Raw genomic sequence first — 23,567 nt, forward strand, 5'->3', positions numbered from 1 at the left:
GATTTGGCTTTCTAGACACCATCCCCGTACAGAGACAACTAAAACATGTTGAATTTTAGCTTTTGGAAGAGCAAATTTTCGTAGTTCAGTGAGATGTCAAAGCCCCTGCGATCGTCATTGAAATTGGAAGCAGATGACCTATACATGGACAGAGTACAACAGTACAAATCTCTGAAAACATCATTAAACTCTTAGATTTAAAGCGAGAGATAATAGCTCTTAGATCTATAATTAAATCAGGAGAGTTCAAACTCTCAAATTTAGAATTAGATCAGGAGAAGAGAACTTCCAGATCTAGATTAGGTGAGAAGAAAAGATAAAAAATAAACAAAAAGACTCAAACAAAATCAACTTGAGGGGAAGGTGAGACTAGCTCAAACCATCCCTCATGGCTGAAGCTTGAAGAAGACGATAGAGCGAGAAGAGAGAGGGAGAGAGAAAAACTTTTTCTTTAAAAAAATATATATAGTTGCGTGTAAGGTTTTAAATTTTCGATGCTTGAGAACATTTTGAACAATTCTAGCAATCGTTCATAAGCTGCACCTCATCATCATCGGCGAAATTGCAACGATAGTCACAATACTAAGGTGCGGGCAAAAAGTTGTTGAACAAAATTACGATTCATGCTGCGTAGATTCTTTGTTCTAGGATACTTTCTTTCTGGCCAGTTAGGCTAAAGCTCAATATGTGAAAAATCATGCGAGGAACAATCGAAAGTTCCTAAAAGTCACCTGAAATATGTCTAAAAAACGCGTGCATCAGATCAACTACACTACCGAACTATAATTTTTATTCAAGCTTATTTAATTCGTACTTCGATGATGCTTATTGCGATTAATTTGGTCATTGTCACGATGTGATTACTCCATATATCCTTGTGCGCAATCGAAATGGCTAATTTATCGCGCCCGAAGTCCAATTCTTGGATATTCATCCATGGAGGGATCAAATCAAAGCATGTACTTCTTTACCAAAAAAAAAAAATCAAAGCATGTACTAGCTTCCCCATAACCATATCATTTTGCTAAAACCATAAGTGTCTTATTACAAGCACTATTACACAAAAACACAATACACGATTCTGAAATTCCCAAAACCCAACTCAACTTCACATCACCTGATCAACCAGCTTGATTTATTGGGTCTAGATACATGAAAGTACTAGAAACATCAAGCATAATATAGCACAACTTCACATATGATCACAGTCATGCCGTGATCTTTTTCTTCATGCGCTTGAAACGTGAGCATCGATGTCCTTGGTCACCTCGATGAACACGGCCATGTACTTGTCGGGGTTGGGATCGCTCACCTTGTACTTCTCACACTCCATCCTCAGCTTAGCCACACTTCCTTGCTCCTTTGGGACGACTTTGCACAACGCCTTGAAGACCTTCCACTGGTCAAAGACGTCGCCCTCGATGCCGTGCAGGGTGAACGACATGTTGTCATCGTCGAACTCGACCTTCTCTTTGAGCACTTCAGATTTTCCTTCTATATAATTGCACCGGCGAAATCAAGAAGGTTCAAGTTAGGCAGGGTCATCAGTTTAATTTCAATGACAACATGGAATAAAATTGATAATTAGAAAGACCAGATTGAATAAATTACCAACGGTGTAATTCCAAATCTTGATAGCTCCATGCTGATCCCAGTCACCTTCATGAACTTTGACTCCCTGAATGTTTTTGGAGGCGGCGGTGGGCAATTTGTGGGTTTCGCTCCTCCAAATCTTGAAGAATTTGTCAGCCGGTGATTTCAGTTCGACTTCAGCCTCGACTTTTCCACGCAAATTAGCCATGTTGGCATAAATATGGAGACACCAAGATTCACCAAGTTCGTCAAAACACTGGCCTGTGTTGAGAAAAAAGTAGCGTGACTTGTTCCTTATATTGACTTCGGCGTTCATTTCGTCTCTACTTCAGGTCCCACGCATCATGATTCACGTGATCCTTGATGTGTTTACCACTTATATTTACCTGGCAAATTGTTATTGGGAATGGCTTTATAAAATGTATTTTGAACCAATAAGAAGATATGCCTGAGCAATTATGGCTATGGCCCCTTAATAATTGAAGCAATTCATGGCGTCCATTTTTTTCTGTCATTGGCAATTAAATGCCTAACTCATACATTTCTTATATTCTCACAATGAGCTCTAATATTTTATGAAAGTTGAGTGGAAATCATCTTCTAATCCGATTGATCTGCCAAGGTCAGCTTAAGATTACACCCAATGCATAACATAATGAAATAGGTAAATAACGTGGCCTATAGGTGGACTCGAGGTATCTTTGATGAGTTATAAGATGCCTCCATCATTGCTCTATATTATTACTGTGATGCACGTGTGAGGATGTCAAGCGAAAAAGGTTCCATATTTGGCATATAGTGGTGTAGCTAGCAAGGATCACCTAGAGAGGGGTGAATAGGTGATCTAAAACTTTTGATCAATTTTTAAAGCGGAAATAAATGATCAAGATTAAAATCTGAAAGACATTTAGATTATCAGCAGACATTATAGCCAATGTGCTAGTGTTCAGTATAAAAGATAGAATAAGAGTTTAGAGATAGGGAAACTGCATATAAGAAGTTATAGTGGTTTGGCTTAGATCAAGCCTACTTCCACTCTCCCATGCTGACAGCCTACCGGCTAGATTTTATTATGTGATCAAAAAGGATTACAAGTTCTGAGTGATATCACTTGGTGAATGATAGAACTCTCTATCTCACACTATTACTCTTACAAAATGTTCCTCAAGAACTCAGTATTTTGGCTCAGGAAAGACAAGTAGTAGAATCGGAGTATGCTCAGACTTTGGACTTGTTAATTCTTGACTTCATTCTATGCCTTCTGCTCCTCGTTAATCTTCTTTTATACTCCTCCACTTCCAAATTAGCCGTTGGACAGTCTTCAAAGTATCATCTTCCAATCTTCACCTTGGACAGATTTGTATAAAATCGATTGAGTAGCTGTTGGTTGACAAAATCTAAATTACGCTAAATTCGGTCGCCCATACAACCAGAATCTTGGTTTCCATAAGTAGAGCTTTATCCGTTGTGAAATACACTTGCCTTAATGTTTGATTATCAATCAATTATAACATTTTAAAATTGAGTCAATCAAAACTTTTCTTCTGTGAAATTCACGCCAAATCACTAGTCGTTATATTCGTTCTGAGTAGTTTCAGAGTCTGGATGACTTCTAGTTCTTGTTTCTCATCCAGAACTTAAGTCAGTGTGGGTCTTCGATAAGATCTGAACCTTTCAGAAGTAAAGTCTGAAGTTCTTCATCTGCTAAACATAAAGTCTGAGTGACTTTTACAGTAGAGTCTGAACTTCTCGATCTGGTTCCCGTAAAGTTTGAGTGTCTTCCTTCTGGTCCTCGTAAAGTCTGAATGTCTAGAAAATTTAGTTCTCTAGAAGTATTGAAGTTACCATTTTCAAAATATATTTACCTGGATCAAAATACTCCAGAGCACGTATCAGACTTACAAAATTAATATGGATAGTTTTGTCAACTTAAAAATCTATTAAGAGGTTTCCTTAACATATAGTTCATTGGTTTAAAATGTTTAAGTGGAGCTAAGTCTAACTAGATAATAGATATATTGATGGGCGTAGATTTGGGGTCTCTCTTGATGATCTTCATAGGTAAAGATATCGAAATTATACTGAGCGTCTCAACAGGTGTTATCTTAGTCAATGGTTGATAGGATTGATGTCCGATAAATATTCAAAACAAGAATTTACAATGTGACTCTTTGATCGAGGTGGTAGATGGTATCCCTTGCTTCTTGCCAATTTTGACTGGGCAAAGGTGATTGAGGTAGAGTTGGAAGTGCAAATGTTATTCATGCGACCATTAGCTAAACTTGACAAGGCCAAGGTAGAGATTCAAGTTGAGAATGTTGATGTAGAAGGACATTTGAATTAAGAGAGAGCTAGCCTAACGCAAGAGGCTCACACGTGGAGGGAGATTTGTTTAAGTGCATGTGTGAAGGTATCAGGTGAAAAAAATTTCACATTAGTGATGTGGTTTAAGGTGGAGCAATTAATTTGGCTCAATAAATCATTGGTTTAAGCTTTCGGAGGTGGAGATAGGTCTAACTAGATAAATTTATAGGATCTGAGTTGGGCTCTCCCAAGATGTGGTGTAAGGTGGAGCAATTAGTTTAGCCGAATAACTCACTGGTTCAAGTTTTCAAAGCAGAGACAAGTCTAACTAGCTGAATTGATTGGTTCAGAGTTTTGCTCTCTCTTCGTCATCTCCCCAAGTGAAGGTATTGAGCTTCTTTTGTGCTCTTAACAATTGTTATACACCGATCTCAACGCTAGATATACTAAGACTGGCCTACAAAGTTTTGTATACTAAGTAACATGACAGAGTGCAAGTAAACATTTAATGAAGTGGGTCACCATCAAGACCTAATAAAAAGCCTGTCACAGTCGCTTAGTACACAACTTTGTGATATAATCTCGGTTTACGTAGACTTTCTCTATAGATATTACCATCCGCATATTTGGGTTGATTTCTTTGAAATATTCTACATACACTTAATATATTTTTTCTGTATGGCATATACACTCGACCTTTTGAAAAATATGGATATTCAACGGGTATGGTTATCTTATCGTCGGCCAGCGATGTTAACATTGGTGCCATGACAGATTGCTTGAATTTGTGTGTTAATAAAAGTAATTCTAAGTGAACTCAACTGAGGAAAATTAGATTCTATCAAAAGAAACCTAACCCACCCTAATCACATCTCTCTACACTTTCTGCCCCTAAGACCAAATCCCCATCTCTCTCTCTCCCTCCCATCGCCCTCTATCTTGTCACCTTTAACCAGCTACTGATTGAGGCAACAGTTTATACATTGACCCACCTCCTCCCGATCTAGCCTCGTTGTCATGATGCTAGATCTTGGCGGTGATGGTCAGATCTCAACAGGTCTCGTAGTCAGCTCCTGAAGAGGGAGAGGAAGAGAGAATGGGGAATTTGATTGTTTGTGTCCAAAACCAAATAATTGGAGGACATATGTCACGAAGCATAACAATGGGACAAAAGATCTGCAACTACTCCTTTAGGCTTTGTTTGGGAATTGAGGGAAAATGTAGGAAATGAAAATTAGGGTGAAAAAGTTTCAAAAGCTTAAAATTTTAATAAGGAGGTAAATTTAAAGAATTTTATTTGAAGAGTGTTACCATCTTGAAATATTTTCTTTTTTTCAAATTTTTACAATACCTCGATATTGATTGAAAGTGAAGATTATTAGGAAAGTGACATTATTGTGGTACCAAAAAATGATCAACTTTTGGTGATAATCGACAAGTGACAGACTTAGTTGATAATAACAGAGTTTGGTGAACAACAGAAGTCATCAATGAAAAGATTAGTTGACCGCTTGAAGGAAGTTATTGATAGCAAATATCAATTATCGATGAAAAGCTTCACTAGGGATGAAGTCATCGACATCAACATGTAAATGCCGAGTAGTAATATTTTAAGATATGTAACTTCTTTTAGATAAGTATTACTAGATAATAGGTAATTGCTTGATGGTTATGTTTAGTGCTGCTATTTTGGATTTTTGTAACTTCTTGTAAATAAGTGTTGTTGTAATTTCTTGTAACCGGGAAGTTACTTGTTTTGAAGATAGGATTATAAAGTTATCTTTTTAAATTCAATAACCGTTTGTAACCGTAGTTTTTAAATAGCCACATTGTACTCTTTGTAAACCCCTAATCAATCTTCAACCAAAAAAAAAAACCCAATCAATCATAGATTTCAACGTTTTTTTGCAAATTTATCTTTGTAACTGTCGAATGTAGTCTTGAAATAGCCACATGGAGCTCGCAGCCATGAGTTCCATATTTGGAGCCATGGCCACGAACATGACGATTCCAAATCTAAAGGTTCGGTTGAGCCCAGATCTGAATGCTACTCTTGAAAACAAGAGAAAAGAAAAAAGTGTGAATGAATCATGAAGCTTTTCTTTGTCTTGTTTTCTCCGAGCAGCCGTGACCGATGTTGGTCGACTTCCAGATCTGCAACAGCGACAGAGAAGGTTGGATGTCCGACAGTGGTCGACTTCGTTTTCAGCGACAGTGGCTCATCCACGGCCGCGAGCAATGTTGGTCGACTTTCAAATCTGCAACTACGTCACTACGACTCCAGGTGTGATCCACCGTAACGAAGTTAAGTGAAGGAATGCCAACCACATAGACACCGGAGAAGGTCGGAGGCCCGGCAATGATCGCGTTGGACGCAGCGCCAACAACTTCGCCAGTGGCGACGGCGGAGGGAGGTAGGGAGGTTAGGCTCAAGCCAGCTGGAGATGGAGGAGGAAAGTGTGGTCAATTGAGATTTTTTATTTTGTTTAACTAAATTCACATGTCAATTTCTAATTGGTTCGGGGTGAAAAAACATATGCCACGTCAGTTATTGATGTAGCACTTGCAAATCACTTAATATTTTCTCGTTTTTGGAGGGTCGCACAATGCATGATTCATGTGATCCTTGGTAATCGTTTTCATGTTTTAGTCAACAAATCTTCATCTACTAACTAATCGATTTATTAAAGGAGCATGTGCATTGCCAAAAACAAATCTTATTTAATTTATAGCTCATCGATTTTCACAAATCGTACGACTTAAATCATATAATGTTTAGCTATTTGTATAGATTAGCAAATTTTATCGATCTAGCACATTGTCCAAATCTTTGGCCAAGAAAAAACAAAGATTCTTACCTTAAACCCATCTCTCAAAGAGATAATCTTAGAGTGATAAGATCATCCTATCTTATACTTGTGCTCCGTAGTTAAAATGGAAGGATTTACATTGTTTTGTGTATGTATGTGAAACTGCGATTCGCCAATTTCGTCGAAACTTTAAAGGCACACTCAACAATTTCAGTACGAATATGTACATTTATCACACACATATATGCAAGGATGAAATTGTTGTCATGGCCAAAGAAGAAAAAAGTAGAATGTGGATGCTGTGTGATCATTGTCATATCATCTCAAAGTACCGATACAACATAAATGGATAAACAGAAATATAGAAACTAATTTTGCAAATATGAGAACAATCTAGCAAACGCACAACTTCGTGTCAAAACAAAGGAATTCTCTCTCTAAGTGTTACGTTATCCAAACGAGAAACTTATTCGTGATAGAGAAAAGTGTAACCTAAAAATGATAAAAATATCTAATTCATATCACAAAATAGCAGCAAGTTCAAAATTTCTATCTTTGAAAAATGGATTTCCTGAAATAACTAGACAATACTAATTCTAAAATCTTTTTTTAAAATCTTTATATCTTCTTAAACACTCACGTGCAAGTCTTCATCAAATCATGGTATATATTCATATAAATTTGCGCATTATACATTATGTGGACTGTTGTTTCTGGCTCGTCTATGAGATTTCAGCTTATCTAAACACTCCAGAAGCAATACTTCTACAAAATCGTCCTTGATGAAGTGGAGGTACTCCAATCCATAAGCAACTTTCATGCTTATCCCAATTCTAATGCGAGGTTATATCTTTACTCCATTAATGAAGATATCATATTAATTGACAATATTTCTACAAAATCATCCTTCGAAAAATGGAGGTACTCCAATTAATAGTCAATTTCATGCTGTAGTCATACTCACATGTTATCTCAACCCTAATGCGAGGAGATGTCTTCACTACGTCACTCAAGCTATCACATGAATTGACAATACTTCTACAAATTCGGTTCTTTCGGAAAAGGGCGGTACTTCTATCCCATCGCGATGATTTGAAGAAAAGGAGCTAGGTTGGCAACTGAACTCTCTTTCAATGAAACATGAAAAGGAAACGATGTAACAGTCAAAATAATAATAATCATCCACAACCTTCTTTCCTTATTCAGTATGTGTCCTCGACTTTTGAAATCATACATTTTGTACCCTCAGATAAAGACATATGCTTCAAATCATGGGGTCTAAACAGCTATGTAAAATAGACAAGGCAAAGTTTGGTTTTTTTCTGAGAAAAAGACAAGGTACAAAGCACATTAACTTTGATATTATTGAAACCACTATATGAAAAATGTGACTAATAGGAAAATTGAGGATCACTTTCGTAATTCTAAGATACCATATAGTACGTATGAATGATAGATTGAATAAAGAATGGCAAGATTTTATGCTTGCCACCGACAAGAAGAAACTTAAGGTGAGTGCAAGAAAGAAAATGGAACTAGGAAATGGTTAAAATAAGCATGACTCAGATATCATACTAAATGATCCAACTTAGAAATCAGAAGGGTTGTTCAAGTGGTAAGCATGTTCATCTTTCTCATTCAAGACTTGAATTTGAATCGTCATACTTGCGTATTCTTCCAGGACCACTCCAAAGAACATAGACTTACGTGTCTCGAATAATTACCTGGCGATATGTGATATAAGAGGATTGCCGCACATTGTAAGAATTAGTTGGATGTTCAAAAAATTCTGAATATCCCATTGAAATCTGAATAATAATGTAACCCTAAGACTTAAATGGTCAAGAAGGCGATGTAAATTTTATCTATCGTAAATTGAAGATTAAATAGCTAAGTGAATTACCCACCCAAGGATGAATGCATACAAAATTTTCCTCCTCCAACAAGATCCTAAATCTTCTTCGGTTGGGATGATCCAAAAAGAGTGGATAGAGTCGATGAGACCTTCCCTCCTACTCAAGATTTGGCCTTGTCCCAGAAAAAATAAATTCAAGAAACTTTACTTAGAACAAAAAATCAAATCGATTTAAAAATAGTTAATCTTTTACGAGTGGAAATTATAGCAATCATTGCATATTGAATAATAACTTTGGCGTTCATATTTGTCTCTACTTTAGGTCCCACATCATGATTCACGTGGTCCTTGGTATTTTTTTTAATCATATCATACCAGGCAAATTTTTATGGCCGATTGCTTTATGAAATGTAGTTTAGACCAATAAAAGGATATGCTGAGCAATTATAGCTGAGGCCTGTTAAATAACAGAAGCAATATAAGGCTTCTATTCTTGTCGGTCATCAGCAATTAAATGCCTAATTCATACATTTCGTACATTCTCATAATATGCTCTAATATTCTACCCAAGTTGCGAGTGGTGATCATCTTCTAAGCTGATTGATATGCCAAGGTTCACTTGAGATCGTACCCAGCGCATAAAATGATGAAATAGATCAATTAGCTGGCCAATAGGTGGACTCAAGGTATCTTCGATGCGTTATAAGATGCACTCACCATTGCTCTATATTGTCGTTGTGGTGTGAAAAAAAAAAGGTTCCATATTATAGGTGCGACGTAAGACGGAGGAGTAAATTTGACCCATAATTCATTGATTTAACTTTTGAATGAAAATGAGTCTAACTTGATATATCGATGGGCTTAAGACTTGGGTACCCTCTTAATGATCTCCACAGATGAAAGATATCGAATTTTTGTTGCGCGTCTCAATAAGTGGTATTATAGTTGATGGTTAGTAGGATCGATGTCAGGTGAATATAACAAAAAACAGAATTTCGAATGTGGCTCTTTGATCAAGGTGGCAAATGGTGTCTCGAGCTTGTCGCTAAGTTTGGTTGGGCAAAGGCGATGAAGGGGGAGTCAGAAGGGCAGATGTTATTCTTGCAAACATAACCAAACTTGGCAAGGCTAAGTTGGAGATTCAAGCTGAGAATGTTGATGTAGCTGAACACTTGAATTATGGGGGAGCTAGCCTAATGTAAGAGGCTCACACGTGAGGGATTTGTTTAAGTGCGCATTTGAAGGTATTAGGCGAAAGAAATTCTATACAAGAGATGTGATGAAAGGTGGGTTTAACTAAACATATTGACATGTTCAAAATTCGAAGTAAAAGGCTTATGTGCAAAGAAATTATCATGGATATACTTCACTTGTGTAGAAGATGAAGGCCCTTGATTTCCATAATATATGTTCCTACATGGTCTCCCAAGACATGATTCATGTGATCCTTGGCCATCGTTTTCATGTTTTAGTCAGCCAATCTTCATCCAGTAACTAACCCGTGTATTGAATGAGCATTCGCATTGCAAAAAACAAATGTATATTTAATTAATAGCTCGTGGATTTTCACAAATCGTACAACGTTAGTCAAATAATATTTAGCTAATTATATAGAGTAGCAAATCTTATCGTTCTGGCACATTGCCCAAATCTTTGGCCAACAAAAAACAATTATTCTTACCTTAAACCCACCTCTCAAAGAGATAATCTTGAGTGGCAAGATCATCCCTTTCTTATACTTGTGCTCCACAGCTAAAAATGGAAGGATTTACATTGCTTTATGTATGTATGTGAAACTGGGATTAGCCAATTTCGTTGAGGCTTCAATGGTGCGAGCAACATTCTAATATTTATATGTACATCCATCACACACACATTTACATGTGTGAAATTGTTGTCATGGCCAAAGGAGAAAAAAAAAAAGAGAATGCAGAAGCTGTGTGGTCATTGTCATAGCATCTTAACGTACTGATGCAACGTAAATGAATAAACAGGAATCCAGAACACTAAATTCGCAAATACGAGAAGAATCTTGCAAACACTCAACTTTGTGTGAAATCAAAGGACTTCTCTCTCTAAATGTATTCTGATTTAGGATGAAGAAGCCTTTTGTTCTCCAATCGAGACACTTAATGGTAATAGAGAAAAGTGTAACCTAAAAAGGATAATATATCTAATCTATATCACGAAATAGTAGCAAATTCAAAATTTCTATCTTTAAAAAATGGATTTCGTAAACTAACTAAACAATACTAATTCTAAAATCTTTTTTGTATCCTTATATCTTCTTAAACACTTGCGTAAAGTTTCATCAAATCTTGATATATATTCTTATAAATTTGCGCATTATGATTCATAATTTTCATGATACATAGATTCTTAATTCTAGGATACTTTCTTTTCTGGAACCTCAATATGTGAAAAACCACACGGGGGACAATCTAAAATTCCTAAGTCACCTGAAATATGTCCAAAAATCGTGTGCATTGGATCCACTACACTTCCAAACTATAATCTTTGTTCAAGCTCATTTCATATGTATTTCGATATCGTTTATTGCAATTAAATTTGGGCATTGTTACGATGTGATTCCTCTATAACCTAGTGCGCAACTGAAGTGGTTAAGTGAACGTGCTCGAAGTCCAACCATTTTTTGGAAATCTTGGACATTCATCTATGGAGGGATCAAATCGAAGAATGTGCTAGCTTCCCATGACCAAATCATTTTGCAAAAACCACGAGTGTCTTATTGCAAGCACAATTACACACGAACACAATACACGATTCTGATAATCCCAAAACCCAAGTCAACTTAACATCACCTGATCAACCAGCCTGATTTATTGGGTCTAGATACATGAAAGTACTAGAATCTCAAGCATAATGTAGCACAACTACACATATGATCACAGTCATGCCATGATCTTTGCCTTCATGCGCTTAAAACGTGAGCATCAATGTCCTTGGTCATGTCGATGAAGAAGGCCATGTACTTGTCGGGGTTAGGGTCGCTCTCCTTGTACTTCTCGTACTCGATGCTCAGCTTAGCCAGACTGCCTTTCTCCTTCGGGATGAGCTTGCATACCGGCCTGTAAACCTTTAACTCATCAAAGACGTCGCCCTCGATGCCATGGAGGGTGAACGACATGTTGTCGTCGTCAAACTCAACCTTCTCTTTGAACACCCCGGATTTTCCTTCTATACAATTGCACCGGCGAAAGAAGTTAGGCAATATGTATAGGGTCATCAAATGAATTTCAATGACAACATCGAGTAAATTAGTGACTAGAGAGACCAAAATTGAATGAATTACCAACGGTATAATTCCAAATCTTGATAGCTCCATGCTGATCCCAGTCACCTTCATGAACTTTAACTCCTTGAATGTTTTTGGAGGTGGCGGTGGGCAATTTGTGGGATTCGCTCCTCCAAACCTTGAAGAATTTGTCAGCTGGTGATTGCAGTTCGACTTCAGCTTCTAGTGTTCCATGCAATTGAGCCATTTTGTCGCAAAGATTGAGACACCAGAAATTCTACAAAGTTTGTCAAAATCTGGCCTGTGTTGATAAAAAAAGTTGTGTGCTTGTTTGTTATATAGACTGGTGTTCACTTTTGTCGCTACTTTAGGTCCCACAACGTGATTCACGTGATCCATGGATTCTTATCAGAGTCAGCTACCCTAAGGAAAGAGGCTCACATGTGGGGGAGGGGGGATTTGTTCAAGTGCAAATCTTTGAAGCCAGAACTAGCCTCAAAGCTCGTGGTCGCCATGGCCAGATATGGCGGGTAGTCAAGCAAGGGCCGACGAACGCCACCAAAGGTCCAGGCGGCAATAGGCAGCGAGGGACGAGTGCCCAAGGGGCTTTGGTCGTGCAATCGCAAGCTTGCATACAATGAAAAGTACTTCGGATTTTCTTCTCTTTTTTTTTAGTTGTTATTTTTAATTTTAATCTTTTTTTGATGTGACGCTCACATGACATTGCATGGCGCCACTTCAGCGCTACTTTTCCTTGAAAATATATTAATAATGCCACGTCGGATCCATGTGCAATTTTTAATAGAACCCTAATGGAGGGTAAATGTACCGCTCATATACAAGTTTTGAATTTTTGGTGTCACAAAAAAAATTGAGATAAATGTGTCACAGTAAGCATAATTTACTTTTAGGATTTATGGTAATTCTTTCTTTCTTGTGTGACATACACTGGAGCTTTTGAGAAATATGGATATTCAATGCGTATGGTTATCTTATTGGCGGACAGCCGAATTAACATTTCCGCCAAGAAAGTGGCTTGAATTTGCATGTTCACAACTTAGGAAAAATTAGATTCTATTAAAACAATCCTAGCACACCCTAATTACATTTTTCTACACTCTTTGCCCCCAACTAGAAGGGAGCGATTCCAAGTTTCGTACAGATTCTACCTGGAACTTGGAACTTACCCGTTGAGACGGGTTCCTCATTTTTTTGAACTTGAAACTTACCTTACATAACGTAGAACCTGAAACTATCATGTCACAGATTCCACCGTCGGTTCGAGGGTCTATCCAAGTTTCACCTGTATTATAAATTAATCAATAGAAGTGAATCATCACCTTTAATGACAATCACTTGCTGCTACAACCACTAACCACAACTTATATTCAAACACATGAAAAATATGAAATATTAACAAAGTAAAAGTCTCAGTCATAAAATGAAAGATCAGATTAGTGGTTCCAGATTATACACTCAACATCGAATGCCATAAAATACCGTAAGATCACGGAAAGACATAGACCAGGAAAAACACAAAAACTTGTTTGAGGTTACAGGTTTTAGGTAGAACCCAAAACCTATCCATCGAAGTAAGTTCTCTAATTTTTAGAACATAAAAGCTACCGTGTATATCTTAAAATCTGAAACCGGATAGATTTCCACCGATCCAGTTTTTCGATTCCAAATTTTATCCTGAAATCATGTTTATCACTACCCCCAACACCAAATGCCAATCTCTTTCCCTCCAATCGCCCCCCATCAATGTCAACCTTTGCTGCTTCGCCACCTGCCACCGATGTCGATGAGGGGACCTCTCTATCTCTCTCTCAGAGTGGAAACTGAGCTAGCGTCTGACTTGTCATCAAGCGTCGAATCTCTCTGTCTTGTCACCTTAACCAGATAGCCACTGAGGCAACACGATCTAGAAGAGCCACCTCCTCTGGATCTTGCCACACCATCAACATCTAGCCAAGAGACGGAGGTGGTTTATGAGGAGAACCAACTAATACGGTGGACATATGGCACGAATTGTGGATGAGATAGCAGATGGAAACCATAACAATGGGATAAAAGAACGGGAAAATTGTCCAAAAAATCATAAATTTATTACATTTTTGTCAATTCAATCTTAAACCTTTCAATTTTGTCAATTGAATCCTAAACATTTTCACTTTTTGCCAATTGAGTCCATCTGATAAATTTTGATTGGAAATTACTAACATGGACGCCAACTGACTTACATGGCACTGACGAGGACAATTTTTAAAATATTTCAATATTTTTTGAATTTTTTTCTTTTTCCTTTTTTTTCTTTTCTTTCTATTTTTTTTCCTCACCTTCTTCCTCCTCTAGCCAGTCGCCAAGCCTTGGTAACCGGCCCTAGCCTATGTCCGGTTGCCGAGGCCTGCCAACTGGCTGGAGGAGGAGAAAGGGAGGGAAAAAAATAGAAAATAAAATAAAATAATCGAAAAATATTAAAAATTATCCACGTCAGTGCCACATAGACCGGCCAACGTCCACGTTAGCGATTTCTAGCCAAAATTAAGTGGATTGACTCAATTGGTAAGAGGTGAAAAAGTTCGGGACTCAATTGGCAAAAAGTAAAAAGGTTTATGACTGAATTAATAAAAATGCAATAAGTTTAGTATTAAATTGACAAAAGTGTAATTAGTTTAGTTTTTTTGAAAAAATTTCCCCGAAAAATCTTCCTCTATTTCTTTAGGTTTTGCTTGGGAAGCGAGGAAAAATGGAGGTGATGAGGTGATGAAAATTAGGGTTGAAAATTCTGATGAGAAGGAAGAGAAGCGAAGGTTTAGAGTTGGTGCGTTTGCTTCTTTCTCTCTTTCCTCCCCTCCCTCTCTTCCAAACAGAGCTCTAGGGTGAGCACCAAATTGTCATTGAAGAAAGTCATCCATGACCAGACAAAACCCTAGAAATTTGGTTGATCATAGGCTCATCCGCGGTCTCCCTGGATGGAGTGTAATCATTCTCTCCTAGCAACTTCCCACTCAAATGGTATTCTTCCTATAATTTACTCTGCCTTTTGAACTTGCCTAAATGTGCAATAAAAGAAGATGCTAAAGTGATGCTTTGTTAAAGGTGGAAACTTGAATATCATTACATAGCTAGAATGAAAACATCGCAGATACTCATAATAATATAAAAAGAGACTATCTATTACCTAGTGCGGTGCGCGAGATGGATTAGGTTTTATAAACCGTTCAATGATCCTATCATTATACAAAACCAACTAATTTGTAAATAAAATAGCAAATCCATCTAATATCTTTTAAATTTTATTCTGATCAAAAGAAAATGTACATAAGTCAATCAATAATATTTAAATTGGCCAGAAAGATTACATTGGACGCGCAAAGATTTGGGAATAAATCGGCAAAATTGAAAAGTTTAGGATTGAATTCGCTTTCATGCAATAGGTTGCGAACTAATTGAACAATTTTCCCAACCATACACTGTGGATGTATTTGATTACTAATCGGTGATCGCTTGAAAATGAAGGAGAGGATATCTCACTGGGAATTTGTTAAAGAATGGTGTGTGATATAACTTATAATCAGTAATTGCATTTGCTACATTGATGCTTATGCAATATAATTGGTGGCAACTTGTCAGTCCCAACGATCAAATTTTTGTGAAGTATCGAATTCGAATTGTCGGTTGGCCAAACAAATATGATTGTCGAATGAGTAATCACGTGATTCATGCTATATTCACTGTCTTCGATCGAAAAAAGTAAGGCATTAAATTAATGTTGGGAGACATTGAATGGTGCTCTGAAAATGATGGGTCTCCCTTGGTTTTCAAAGTGTTATTGGGGTTAGGTTTGTGATTGAATCCGCATGTGTTTGATGGATATAAGAGCGAAGGGTTTGAAAAAGTATCTTACTGTGTCTAGGATTGGACCAGGAGGGTTTATTATTAGATATTAGGGTCTTTGAAAAAGTGTACATTTTTTAGAAAAGTGTTTACTTATTTTTTTTAGACCACCAGATCCTCCTCCCCCGTTTTACCTAAAAAGAAATTATAATTTTCGATTACGTGCATTCACGCTTTCTTAATCGACCTCCAATCAAGTCTTTTTTACTTTTATAAATTTTTTAATCAAGTCCATCCGACAACAATTTAGCCAAATCCAGCTAACATGGCCTTTGGAGTGTAGCGTGGATTAAATTTTTTATGTCAAACGTCCACGTGAGGCATAAACATCTACATTGGCTAAAATTTACAGACATCATACTCTCACGTGGTTCAATATTGATAAATTTTCCCACGGTGGTACCCATGTAAGCATCCATATTGACTAAATCTCATCTACGTCATACTCCGACATCGTCTGATTGCCGACAAGCAGGAGATTTGGCGGCCATGGCTGCAACGAGTAAGTCGAGCAGCCATGGCACAGGGGAAAAGATAGAGAGAGTGGCCATGGCCTCTAGTGAGAGTAGTTTGGGAAATTGATGCGTGTGTGGGATGTGTTTTGAGTGATAATGTGATTTATGTTAGACGACGGTCACCACCAAAGCATTAAAAAAAATGCCACCAACCAAGGATAAAGATTGAGATAGATGAACTTCACCACCAAGATATAAAGAAACAACACCATCCAAAGATAAAGGACTTCGGATAGATGAAATTTACCACCAAAGCATAAAGGACAAGCCACCAACCAAGGAGAAAAGACTTCGGGATAGGAGAAATTCACCACTAAGGCCTAAAGGAAACCCACCAGCCAAGGATAAAAGACTTCTTGATTCACCACCAAGGAACTTGGATTAAAAAAAAACAGGATAAAAATTCTCTCACTCGAGTAAAATCTCATGTATTTATCAAATTCGAATCTTTTGTCTTACAAATGATATTACATCTCTATTTATTGAGAAATTCTGCTAAGCAAAAGAAAAGACTCTTTGAATCCTAGAAACCAAGATGACTCTTGCAGTATTTACATAATTAAGACTCTTGAAAGCAACACCAAATTAAAGACTTGTTGAAACGAGGACTTAAGACTCATAAAACTAAGTATTAAGACGCTTAATAATTAGGACTAAATGCATTATTGTAACTTGACTTGATCCTCTACATTTGTCCACCGGTCTGGGCAATTGAATAGACACCTTGGAAGATCGACAAATAGTAAAAGAAATCGGCCAGAAATAGCCTCTACCCTCTAGGTAGTCAATTAGTAGATTCGAAGTAAACAATAAATGTGTAAGTCAACATCTTGGTAGTCGATCGGCAATCATGTAATCGGCAACTAGTTTTGCAAGTCGACAACTAGCATGTAGAATCGACATCTTCAAACTTGAACCCGTCATACCAGATTGTAGCCGAAATTGACCATTGCTTGCAAAAGTAAGTATTGGGCCGGTTCAATGGACGATTTGGTAAGCTATGTGTGAGTGAGAAATGCATCTTCAAATCAACTATAAAAAGTGATGATGATAATTGTAACTTTAAAATGTGAGGAATATATTTGATATAAGAAGTAAGGTGAGAAGATGATTTTTGTTATTTTCCATAGATTTGAAATGCAACTACAAGCTTTTCGACAATTTAGCTTTTACGTTATAAATTATACATCACAATTTATACAATACTAGGCGAAGCCCAATCCGTCAGGAAGGCCTGATAGGTGCAAGCCTATGCACTCACAAACTTCGATTTTTGGCCCAATCCAATAAAGAATGCAAAGAGGAGGAAATCCCCTTTTTGATGTTGAGCTGATTTTGTAGAAAGGGAAACAATATTTGCATTGACTTAATATATGCTACGTTTAGCATCCTGTATATAAGTGTTCAGTGTCCTCTTTGACTAGGATATTTCCGAATATATAGATTGAGTATCTCCCCGATAAAGTGATCTCGCCTAGGAGGTCGGATAAGTCTGAATAGGATCTCCGGAGAGCTAATAGTCAGTTCGAATTTGACAAACGCCACAATTCTCTCTCCAGTTGGGTTTTCAAAGTGCTTTTTGTTATAATTTGACGTTTAATAATTATTTATTTCAAAAGTAATCATATCACATGACCCTGACCAATAATTATATCAAACTTCATATCCTAGTACTTCTTCAATAAGGTATCGGACATTTTATATCCGACTAAATATCATGACCAAACATAGTCTCTATGAATAGCAGTCCTTAAATCAGGTGAACCTCACATGTAGATTCACATGTCTCGTAGTTTTTCGAATCACGGATGCATATGAATCACATGGATTCTAGCACAACCTACGAAACTTATGCCAACTTACCTGGAGAACATGCAATGGATCAAATCAGCACAAATGGGATGTTAGACAACCAATCTTTTGACATGGCACTTACAAAACTTAAGAACCAACACAACATGAAGTTCTTTTTCATATGAACCTTTTGATTAAGTACACACAATGACTTTATCAAGCATGGTAAAAGGATAAGAACTGGAAACACTTGCCCTCCAACTATAGATAATAGAGCTAGTCACACAGAGAAATCTGAATCTTATGCTCACAAATTATTCAACAAGGAAAGCTGGTGATCAATATCTACTAATTACTGCAAATTAACCCACACCCCTGCATATGCCATAAAGGTTTCTCTTTTACGTGTTTAGGGATTTTGGACAAGGTAATTGTCCACCTCTTTGGTCATGGTGATCAAGAAGTCAAGCTGAGTGTGAGGATCAGGAACTTGTTCATTCATCTTCTCATATTCAACGCTCCACTTCACAAAGCTATTCTGCCCCTCCGAGACCAGCTGAATGGTGGCTTTATAGCTCACAAAGTACTTGGTGACCTCTCCTCCAATGATCTCAAATGTGATCGATTTGTTCTCCTCGTCTACAGCATATATCTTGTCTTTTGCAACGACAGAATCGCCTGCTTATACATTCCATCCAAAGCATAAGTTTGAAAAAGAAAATTACTAGCTAGGTCAGCAGATTTCATATGGCCAAGAAGGTATATGTATTTAGCATGATTATCAGTGAATATTTCAGCTTATAACAAGGAGAGAATTTACATCATAGTACACAAACTTGAAGGAAAATTCTAGGTGACCAACATAAATCTCAATGTTGTGTGGATAGGACAAGTGACTTTGTGATTTAAAATGTGATATCGGGTTTTGCAGATAGTTACTCTTTTCGGATGAGGATTACTTGAGGAAAATAATCATCCAAACACTTAAGTAAGAACAACTGGATACAATTCGGCCTGGTAGAATGATTGATTTCTCAGACATGCTTACCGAGGAAGTAAGTCCAAAGCCTCACAGAGCCAACGCTCTTACCATCACCTTCAATGACTTGGATGCTGCGCAACTTGTCGGGACTGATTTTGGGCATCAAGTTGATCTTGTTCTTGTAAACGTCGAACAATTTCTCTGGCGAGGACTTGATCAGTGCTTGCTTTTCGAGCTTACGTGTCCGAGCCATGCTCTTGTCACAAACCCTAGAAATATGAGCAACCCACACCAAGAATAGAAACCCAAGAAACAAGATCAAAATGTTCTGGGCGAGTGATTTGAAATGATTGCGTTGCCTTTATATAGACATTGTGACATTAAAAGAACGGCTAACCTTTTTTTTTTTTTTTTTTTGGGCGATGAAAGGCTAACTAGTTGAAGGAAGAAAAGATGGTTGGTTCTATTGGCATTGGATTCTCTCTCTCGGGTGTCTTCACTATCACAGCGGCCGCAATAAATTACCCAAAAAAGGAAGAAAAGATGATGATGAAGCGCCTTTCTTGATAAAGAAAAAGAAGAAGATGATGGAGCGTGTCTTGATAAAGAAAAGGGCAAGAACAAGGAAGAAAGTTGATGGCTCCTGAGGCAAAATCGAGATACAAAACAAAAAGGAAGTGATGCTCCCCCGACGATAATGAGCATCCATACGAGCATTATTCCCTTCCATATTAATCTTGTAGATACCATTCATGAGCTGGGTGAGGCCGCGCCTGGACAGGCTAGAACAAGTCTGGAATCTACATACAAGGATCACCGCCATAGATGAGCCTAGCTGTTTATGAAGTACTCGAGCTTCACTCTTCATCTACTCTTCATGAGTTCGTCGACTATGGATTTGGCGATTAAGTATTGATTTGGATCTGACATCTCATGCCCAATTTTACCGGCACGCACTTGACTATAGTAGTTTGAAATGTAATGGAGTAGCCAGATCTTATTGTACTTTCTTATAAATACATCACACAGTAGGCATAGGCCGTACTATATGTCGGGTTATTCGTGGTTTGAGATATTCTAGCTTTGGACTGGTGATCATGCTAGAGAAATCACATATGGAGCCACACCTGATATAGCATCTTAAACACTTTAAGTAGGATTGCAATTTGCAACGAGTCTATGACCCCATATAAAGTCAAAATGGTATCACAGGCGAAAGGCTGTCTGAAAAGTCTTTAACTTTGTGGCGTGGTCTCTTTAGAAGAACAATCTGTTCGACACTCGCACGCTTGCGGTTGATAACTTTCCCCATGCTATTCAATTTGATATACCCTTTTGGGCTATTTGACGAGGCATACGTAAGCCTTGCATGATATTGCGACAATCCTGTTTCGCATGTCGTCGTTACGGCTTCGGGATTAAGCAACCATCAGGGGCGATTCGGCTATCCAAAAGATCTCCAAATGTCAAGTGTCATTCGATTTGTGAAGCATTTTCCTTTTTATGTCTAGGTACCTTGCATTGCATTCTTCATTTTTAGTTTAGGGGAGTCACTTCTCTAAAATTAAAGAAGAACTTCTTTACATAAACTAGATACAAACGGCGGTGTGCACGCAATTATGCACTCTTTATTCCACTGTTGAAGTCACAAACCTGTTGTTTTAGTGGAAGCTTTTTACCCTGTGGAGTTGTGACCCCTCCATCTCAGACCGAATTATGGCTTTCTTTGCTTCCGCTAATCAAATTCACAGTACGTGCTTCACCATCCAAGTAATGATGTTCACTCGATCTGGCATGAATGCCCAAATTGTTGAAATGGCACGTACAATAACAGAAAGGAATGAATTACTTTTCTACTGTGTCGGCATGTGTTTAATCCCAACTTTTTCCCTAGGAAAGTTGAGAATTAGATCAAATTCTCTGTCCAAACATTTGCATCGTGTGTACAATTCTACATGTAATCAAGGCAAGTGGAGGAATATGAGAATAGTCAATCAAACCCAACATCCTCCCAAACTTATCAAATTGGTGTCTCGACCTAAAAAAAATCGGATTTTCGATCTTAGGCTAATGGATTACTAGATCAATTAAATTAACCTAGCTCGAGTTCTCCCAAACTCTACCAAATCGCAACTTAGGTCCCATTGTGAGCATGCAAATATTTTCAATGGGAGTCGCCACTAATCATTTAAGGTAGGTTGATTAGAAACCTAAATAAAATAGCTGGAGTACTATTTTATTTCTGCGAACCAGAAATTATAAATTCGGGGACTTGGTTACGCTAGATTCCTAACGCCCTTTCGGTACCAATTTTAAGAGAAATACTCAATTGGACAATTTTGATAAATCCTGACTTAGAGTTCAAAGGTGCAGAAATTTTCTTTTTTTGATTTTTTATTTATTTAAATGAAAGCTAACCTATATGTAATGACGTGCAAAAATTGACATGTGATTAATGCAACCTAACATGCAAACTATATGTCATGCGACGACGTGATCTATTTCTAATGACGGGCATATTATTTTTTTTTGTATTTTTTCTTTAATGAAATTCGAAATTAAAAATGCCAATTATCTAAACATACAATTTTAAACTAAAGAAATTAACCTATTCTAGAGTAATCTTTTTGGCATTTTTTATCAAAATTCGAAATTAAAATCAAGTAAAAAAATATAACCGCTAAATCTTTCGAATTAAGTTTCGATCTGAAGCCTGACAGATCGATCCTAAAATTCGAAATACCCGCTATGGAAATAACTCTATCTAAAGCCTGATAGATAGATTTATTTCCACGTGTGCGGTTGCGGATTAGGAAATTTTCCTAATCGATCACATCTGGAAAAAAATTAGATATCTTAAATATCTTGGATATATTCAAAAGATTTTGAAAATTCTAAATTCTATCCAAATTTGAAAAGTAATAGATATCCAAGATTTCAAAAAAGGAAATAAAATCCTAATTGAAATAATACTTATTATCCAAATATGCAAAATTAGATATCAATAAGCACAAATTAGGCAACCAAATATTCGAATCAAATCGGGATATGATAATTATCTGATTTACAGATTTCTTTCCTAATTTGAATCTGCAGCGGATCGGGATTGCGGATCGGCGGTGCGTCGGGAGCGGCGGCGTGACGTCGGGAACAGTGGTGGCTAGCGACGGTGACACGACGGGAACGGCGGCGCGGCAGGCGTCTCCGGGCAGCGGCCAACAGGCGGGGACAGGCGACTCTCCGGCGGCTGTGCAACGAACAGCGGCAGCACAGGCGGTGGGCTAACGGCGGTGTAGGCGGCTCAGTTGGCGAGCGGTGGTGCGGGCGGCTACGGGCGCGGCGGCGGTGCGAGCGGCTCTCGGCGGGCAGTACAGCGGCAAGGCGGCGACACGGGCGGGCGGGCGAGGGACGTCCGAGGCCGGTGGTTGCACGCGCGCAGCGGTGGTGTGCGACAAGGCAGCGGCAGGCAGGCGTGCAGCGGCAGTGACACACAGCAAGAGACGGCAGCGCGCGGCAAGAGGCAGCGGCGCGCGGCGGTGGCACGCAGCGGCTGAGGGGCGGAGCAGCTCCGGCGTAGTGCGGCAAGCGGTGGCACAGCAGGCGTGCAGTGCGGCGCGACTGGCAGTCTCCTTCCCTCTCTCTCTCTCACTCTTCTCAAAATTCTCTCGTATGTCTCTCTAAAAATCCGATCCGAAAAATTATGAGAGCCCCCTTGATTATGAGACATAAACATATATTTATAATGTAAACCTAGGTCAATTAGCCGGGCTTTCTAGTCCTAATGGGCTTAGGTTTAGGCTTTAATTTAATTCTAAATGGGCTGAATTAATTTGGGCTTTTCTTTAATTAAGCATAATGGGCTAATTTAAGCTCAAATTAAGACAACCAAGCCCTTTTGTGTGTGATTTTCGACCCATGCTTTCCGAGTGAGCCGAGTCTCGTTCGGTGCCCGAGCTCGATTTACGTGATGAATTTTAAGCTCGCTTACCACCGCCGATCCGATGCGAAATGCAGTTAATCTATATGAACCTAAACTTTATGCTATGCGATTTGTAATATTTTTGTTCAGGGATTAAAATTTAATCCCTAATTTTCTATGCAATTAATCACTAAATGATGCGCTGAAATTTAGGTGTCAACAATTGGTCGTCCTTTTTGTCTTAAATAATCAAGCAGGAGCGGGCCTTAACAGTGTTCTCGACTTTAAACGACGGAAAATTTAGCAACTGATGCGAATTCGATTCTACCCATCACTTCAAACCGCTTTTGTTTGCAGCCTCCATATTCTCCATTATCAAAAAGGATTAGGCAGGTCGACTCATGGGGAAAGAAAAATGATCTTTACCCTAAAAATATTAATTAATTCGATTAATTAACAATACTTGCATTTCTATCAGGTAAGCCAGACTGCCAGGAGATTCTTTTACCTGAAGGAAGCTCAGTTCCGATGCCTATGCTAATCATAATCCCTAATTTCACAAAATCACTCAAATATGCTTGAATGGTACAACTCATGCACCTTTACACCACTTCACTTCTGCTCTTGGTCATGAATGAG

General features: G+C 38.1%; 3 protein-coding genes across 4 annotated transcripts; all 3 read right to left on the bottom strand.

The window, feature by feature from the left end:
- Positions 1-1,019: 1,019 nt before the first annotated feature.
- On the bottom strand, positions 1,020-1,837 carry LOC115692338 (MLP-like protein 328). The gene is made up of 2 exons (XM_030619514.2): positions 1,612-1,837; positions 1,020-1,494 (listed from the first exon to the last, which is right to left on the bottom strand). The coding sequence occupies exons 1-2, from the start codon at positions 1,799-1,801 to the stop codon at positions 1,229-1,231; spliced, it is 456 nt and encodes a 151-aa protein (XP_030475374.1). The 5' UTR covers positions 1,802-1,837; the 3' UTR covers positions 1,020-1,228.
- Positions 1,838-11,286: 9,449 nt separating this feature from the next.
- LOC115690916 (MLP-like protein 328) lies at positions 11,287-12,131 on the bottom strand. The gene is made up of 2 exons (XM_030617779.2): positions 11,876-12,131; positions 11,287-11,760 (listed from the first exon to the last, which is right to left on the bottom strand). Exons 1-2 carry the CDS (start codon positions 12,063-12,065, stop codon positions 11,495-11,497), a joined length of 456 nt encoding a protein of 151 aa, XP_030473639.1. The 5' UTR covers positions 12,066-12,131; the 3' UTR covers positions 11,287-11,494.
- Positions 12,132-18,127: 5,996 nt separating this feature from the next.
- LOC115686142 (MLP-like protein 423) lies at positions 18,128-19,602 on the bottom strand. 2 transcript variants are annotated; one of them, XM_056308173.1, is made up of 2 exons: positions 19,118-19,602; positions 18,128-18,705 (listed from the first exon to the last, which is right to left on the bottom strand). In XM_056308173.1, the coding sequence occupies exons 1-2, from the start codon at positions 19,260-19,262 to the stop codon at positions 18,437-18,439; spliced, it is 414 nt and encodes a 137-aa protein (XP_056164148.1). In that variant the 5' UTR covers positions 19,263-19,602; the 3' UTR covers positions 18,128-18,436. The 2 variants fall into 2 exon arrangements, with proteins under 2 accessions (XP_056164148.1, XP_030470770.1); XM_030614910.2 differs by having other exon boundaries at positions 19,076-19,422.
- Between the last annotated feature and the right edge of the window lie 3,965 nt (positions 19,603-23,567).

Source organism: Syzygium oleosum, unplaced genomic scaffold (genome assembly GCF_021117445.2).
Source record: "Syzygium oleosum isolate NSW1041296 unplaced genomic scaffold, Sole_v2.1 Sole_v2.02, whole genome shotgun sequence".
Lineage (NCBI taxonomy): Eukaryota > Viridiplantae > Streptophyta > Magnoliopsida > Myrtales > Myrtaceae > Syzygium > Syzygium oleosum.

What these genes read in the sequence shown, in the direction of transcription:
- LOC115690916 (XM_030617779.2), bottom strand. Translation starts at nt 12,065, where the DNA reads ATGGCTCAATTGCATGGAACACTAGAAGCTGAAGTCGAACTGCAATCA. An exon ending in GATTTGGAATTATACCGTTG is followed by an intron (nt 11,761 to 11,875) that starts GTAATTCATTCA and finishes GCAATTGTATAG; the next exon opens with AAGGAAAATCCGGGGTGTTC.
- LOC115692338 (XM_030619514.2), bottom strand. Translation starts at nt 1,801, where the DNA reads ATGGCTAATTTGCGTGGAAAAGTCGAGGCTGAAGTCGAACTGAAATCA. An exon ending in GATTTGGAATTACACCGTTG is followed by an intron (nt 1,495 to 1,611) that starts GTAATTTATTCA and finishes GCAATTATATAG; the next exon opens with AAGGAAAATCTGAAGTGCTC.
- LOC115686142 (XM_030614910.2), bottom strand. Translation starts at nt 19,262, where the DNA reads ATGGCTCGGACACGTAAGCTCGAAAAGCAAGCACTGATCAAGTCCTCG. An exon ending in GCTTTGGACTTACTTCCTCG is followed by an intron (nt 18,706 to 19,075) that starts GTAAGCATGTCT and finishes ATGTATAAGCAG; the next exon opens with GCGATTCTGTCGTTGCAAAA.